Source organism: Megascapheus bottae, chromosome 5 (assembly GCF_031878675.1).
Source record: "Megascapheus bottae isolate mThoBot1 chromosome 5, mThoBot2.hap1, whole genome shotgun sequence".
Lineage (NCBI taxonomy): Eukaryota > Metazoa > Chordata > Mammalia > Rodentia > Geomyidae > Megascapheus > Megascapheus bottae.
Window position 1 is genome coordinate 10532934 of NC_143513.1, and position 4934 is coordinate 10537867.

The 4934-nt window shown below is 43.6% G+C and overlaps 1 protein-coding gene across 2 annotated transcripts; it reads left to right on the plus strand.

The window, feature by feature from the left end:
* Nucleotides 1–1059: 1059 nt before the first annotated feature.
* Lsm5 (LSM5 homolog, U6 small nuclear RNA and mRNA degradation associated) lies at nucleotides 1060–4340 on the plus strand. 2 transcript variants are annotated; one of them, XM_090332275.1, is made up of 5 exons: nucleotides 1060–1169; nucleotides 1884–1979; nucleotides 2516–2543; nucleotides 3457–3529; nucleotides 4085–4340. In XM_090332275.1, the coding sequence occupies exons 1-5, from the start codon at nucleotides 1124–1126 to the stop codon at nucleotides 4115–4117; spliced, it is 276 nt and encodes a 91-aa protein (XP_090188401.1). In that variant the 5' UTR covers nucleotides 1060–1123; the 3' UTR covers nucleotides 4118–4340. The 2 variants fall into 2 exon arrangements, with proteins under 2 accessions (XP_090188401.1, XP_090188400.1); XM_090332274.1 differs by lacking the exon at nucleotides 1060–1169 and adding an exon at nucleotides 1366–1532.
* Nucleotides 4341–4934: the final 594 nt, after the last annotated feature.

Below are 4934 nucleotides of genomic sequence, written 5' to 3' on the forward strand. Positions count from 1 at the left end.
GAGTTTTCCACCTGCGATGACACCAGCATATAATTTACAGTGACATCCAGTGGTTGTCTGTTAAAAAAAAAATAATTGTTGAGCCAAGGGCTAACACTTGTAATCCTACCTACGCAGGAGTTCAAAGCCAGCCTGGTCAGAAAAAGCTGAGAGACTCTTACCTCCAATAAACTACTCAGAAAAAAACTGGAAGTGGAGCTCTAACCTTGGGCACAGAGACTCAAGGACAGGGGCCAGGCCCTGAATTCAAGCCCCAGGACGGGCAAAAGAAAAAAAAATAGAAAAATAGTGAATAAAAATGCCTAACTTTAATGTTTAATGAGTTAACTAAAATAGTAAAGATTAAATGAAAAAGTTTGTCCTCAGAATAAAATGTTTTTAAAATATTGACTCCAAACTGCATTATAACTGTATGTTGTTGTTTTACAAAAGGTTGGCTAGGGCATGGGAATTTGGCCTAGTGGTAGAGTTCTTGCCTAGCATGCACGAAGACCCAGGTTCGATTCCTTGGTACCACATATATAGAAAAAAGCCAGAAGTGGTGCTGTAGCTTAAGTATTAGAGTTCTAACCTTAAGAAAGCCTAAGGACAGTGCTCAGGCCCTGAGTTCAAGGCCCAGGACTGACCCCCAAAAAAGCTATTTGTGGATTTTTCAATCGTTTGTATTTAAAAGCTGCAGATTCCTTGAGAAAATGAATCAGGTTTTTTTGATTTGGGGTTTTTTTTGGGGGGAGGAGGAGGTGGGTTTGAGGATTGCCTGCTGAACCTGGTTTGAAGATTCTGGTTTAAAACGAGATGCAACCATCCACGGGACATTAAGACCGCAGAATAAACAGTCCCCCCCCCCAAAAAAAAAAAAAACGGAGAAAGATTCTGTCAACGACGCAAGATATCTTTACTGTTCTCCGAAACGTCAGGGATCCAGGTGCATCCAACTGTCCGGCCGAAGCCGGAACACCGAGAAACAGCCGATCGAGACCGCGGTGATCGATCGAGCAGCCTGGCTCTGGAGCTCGTCCTGCGACTGCGCGTGCCTGCGCGCACGGCGGCAAAAGCGAAAGCGCGCTCTTTTAGATTTCGGCGCTCGGACGTCCATGGACGTGAGGCCACTTCCGGCGTGGCCATGGCGGCTAACGCGACTACCAACCCGTCGCAGCTGTTGCCGCTAGGTAAAGGATTTCCCTCCGCCTGGCCCGGGCCCGCGCTGCGCGCCGCCCGGGACCTGTGGGACTGGCTCCCCGCGGCCTCGGGCCCCGCGCTCCCCGGCCTTGGCCTGCGCGCTCCCCGGCTGCCGCCAGACCACAGCTGTCGCTTCCCGGCTGCGCCGCCGTGACCGGCCGGCTGGCTGGCGCTGGGCAGATTGGTTCGGGTGTGGTCCCGCGGGTGGCGCGGGCCGGGTGGGGCCTCGCTCCCGGGAGCTGCCTTGGAGCCCTGGCCGTGACTTGGTTGCTGCGTTCAGCAGGCCTCGGCCCACCCCCGGCGGATGCCGAGGATGCCGGGCGCTGGTGACCCGGCCTCACGCGGTGGGCCAAGTAAGCACAGCCTCTGCCCTCCCAGAGGGAAGTCTGTCCATTGGTTTGTTAATCAAATAATCCAAGTTCAAAACCACAGCCAGATAAATTGCTACGAACGAGGTGAGCGGAAGATGTCGAGGGGGACGTTCCCGTTAAAGACTGAATGCAGACATGTAGAAGAAGACCTGAAGTTGTGGAGTGGATGCTTTTCCGGCACAATCTTTTTTTTTTTTTTCCATATATTTTCTTATTGTAATTAATAGAAGGGTTACATTATATTCACCACCTGCATAATCTTTCACCGTATGCTATTAGGCATCAATTCTGTTGAAGTGGTCAATGGGTAGACTGGCTCTTTTCCCTCCGCAGAGCTCGTGGACAAATGCATAGGATCAAGAATTCACATCGTGATGAAGAGTGACAAGGAAATTGTTGGCACGCTTCTGGGTTTCGACGACTTTGTCAGTATCCTTTTAAAGAGCTATACAGGGACCAGGAACGTGGCTTAGTGGTAGAGTGCTCGTCTAGCGGCCAAGGAGCCCTGGGTTCGATTCCTCAGTACCACACACACACACACACACACACACAGAAAAGGCTGGAGGTGGTGCTGTGGTTCAAGTGATAGAGCTCTAGTCTTGAGAACGCCCAAGGACAGTACCCAAGTCCCGAGTTCAAGCCCAGGACTTGCAAAAAAAAAAATTAGAAAGTGATTTTTAAAAATGTAAGCCAGGTGGCTATGTCTCAAGCCTGTAATCTTAGCCATTCAGGAGATTGAGATCTGAGGACCACAGTTCCAAGCCGTCCTAGACAGGAACGTCTGTGAGATGCTTATTACCAAATAACCATCAAAAAGCCAGAAGTGGAGCTGTGACTTCAGAATTCTTACAGTGCTAGCTTTGAGTGAAAAAAGCTAAAGGACAGTACCCAAGCCCTGAGTTAACGCCACAGAAGCTAGAGTAAATCCAATCTGGTGTATTTATTTTCTTAACACCAAATTTCAGATATGGTACTGGAAGATGTCACAGAGTTGTGAGTAGTAAAAACTGATGGGGGGGTTCATCTTCTTTAAAAGCAGTTTTAGTATGATTGTCAAAATGATTGATGAGAAATGCTTACCTAAAGAATTAAAAACACAGACTATTTACTGATGATTGTAAAATTGCATTAGGGGGCTGGGAGTTTGGTCTAGTGGTAGAGTGCTTGCCTAGCATGTTCAAAGAGCCCTGGGTTCAATTCCTCAGTACCATATACATAGAAAAAGCCAGAAGTGGTGCTGAGGTTCAAGTGGTAGAGCCCTAGCCTTGAGAAAGCCCAAGGACAGTGTCCAGGCCCTGACTTCAAGACCCAGGACTGGAAAAAAAATTTTTTTCATTGGAAAGTGATTACCTTAATGTGTTTATTAGAAAATTCTTAGGACATTAGTGCAGACAAAGCTTTAAAGTAAAAGGTGAGAAACACAGCTAACAATTTTAACGCTTAGGTTAAATTAAGAAACTGATAGGAGTATTTGGTTGTATAACCTGAAATATATATGACGGCTCAGTTATTTTCATTAAAAAGATCATGACCAGTATCTGTTCTTAGAACCTAGTTGATTACAGATGGTTAAGTGGATAGGAGTGGGAAGTACTGAGTGTGTTTCATTCATATATGGTTTCTTTAGCAAGTTTTTCTTCATTAAGGAACTTCAGTGGTGTGAATTGTAGGCCAGTCTGTTTTCTCTGATGAAGAGTGGACACTTCTTGCCTCTGAAAACTACTGACACAATTGCCTGATTGTGTCCTTTTATAACAAGAATAATCTACTGAGGATTGAACCTAAGACCTTGTAGATGCTAAGCCTGTGCTCTAACCCTAACCTTGTTAGAATAGCTTTTTGATGGAAACTATTTTTGAAATGTTGGCTTTGATTTCATCCTGACTCTGTTTAATCTGTTCGTTAGTGAAATCACACCAGAAGGAAGACGAATTACTAAATTGGATCAGATATTGCTGAATGGAAATAATATAACAATGGTAAGATACAATAAGGCTGTTTTATTTAGCTGTGGGCTCATTTTGGGGGGCAGGAATTACAAAGGCAGTAGGTACTGCTGCTTGCTTCCCTGAATGCTGGTGGCCTGTAGTGCTTAAGATGAGAGCGGGTCCTTGGTAATGTGCACTCAGAGCAGATGTTGAAAAGGCATTCACTTTGAGGGTAGGGATAGGAAGGGGAAAATGTTGGAGAAAGGGGTGACATTGACCAAGAATCATTGTACTTATGACTTAGGGAACTGTAACCCCTTTGTATGGCTACTTAATGATAGTAATAAAGAAAGAAAAGGCATTTGACCTAAAGTTGAAATTACTTAGATTTTTTTCAATCTTTCACCAAGAATCATTGTTAAACACAGGTAACCTTTGGTGATGGAATTGGAAATAGATACCAGAGTGGGAACTTTGAGGGTGGATGAGGGAAAAGGTGGTTTACTGGTTGAGGAACACTGTTTGTATTACTCACAGGAGAGCATCAGTAAAAGTTGTCATCAGTAACATGGTGGTGTTATTAATGAACTCTTTTCCTCCACTCAGCTTGTTCCTGGAGGAGAAGGACCTGAAGTATGAATGGATTTCCTTGACTTACCTAGATTCTGTTTTGTCTTATAATGGCAAGAAAATGGATTTTTTAAAAAATCTTTTGATGTTTATATTCTAAAAATGCTGTTTCCCGTTGAAGGGAAATGCTGTGACAGTGTATCATATGCCATTTTTCTAAGTTAATCATGAGTACCTTGGTAAAAGAAGAGTTTGCTTTTGGAAGACTACAAAATAAAGATGTTTTTGGTTACTTGCTGTGGTGTGTATGACACTGAAGCGGTGATGGACAGAGGCTCTGTTTGCTTCTTCACTTACTCTTATCAATAGTTGTCCAGACAGATAATGGACTTGGAACAGGTGTGTTTAGAAAACTTGAAGTGATTACTTAGAAAATTTAGTTCAAACTGATGTTTTGTAATAACTCTTTGACTTCATTATAAACACAGAATCTAAGCATTGTGTGTATGTTATGGAAATGCAGGTGAGCAGAAAGAAAAGCAGTTGTTGCACTTTGCAGAGTATTAGACCTTACAAGTACATGTCACTGCTGTAGTCATACAAAAACACAAATACTTTGTGTTTTAAGTGGAAAATGGTCCTTATGTCTGAAATACTTCCTTTGTGAACATTCTATTTCATATTTACTGTAAATTATTTAACCTGTTCTTGTCCAACGTAGTAAGTCATTAACCCATTTTTATTTTTTCTTAGAAGAAATCCAGGAGAACATAGATCAAAGGCATGATTTGTCCTGTGGCCAAAAGGAAGCTTGTACTCATGTCCCCTGCAGCATAATCCATGATACCCTCTGCAAACATGTTCTGCCTTATCCCTCTCTGTGCTT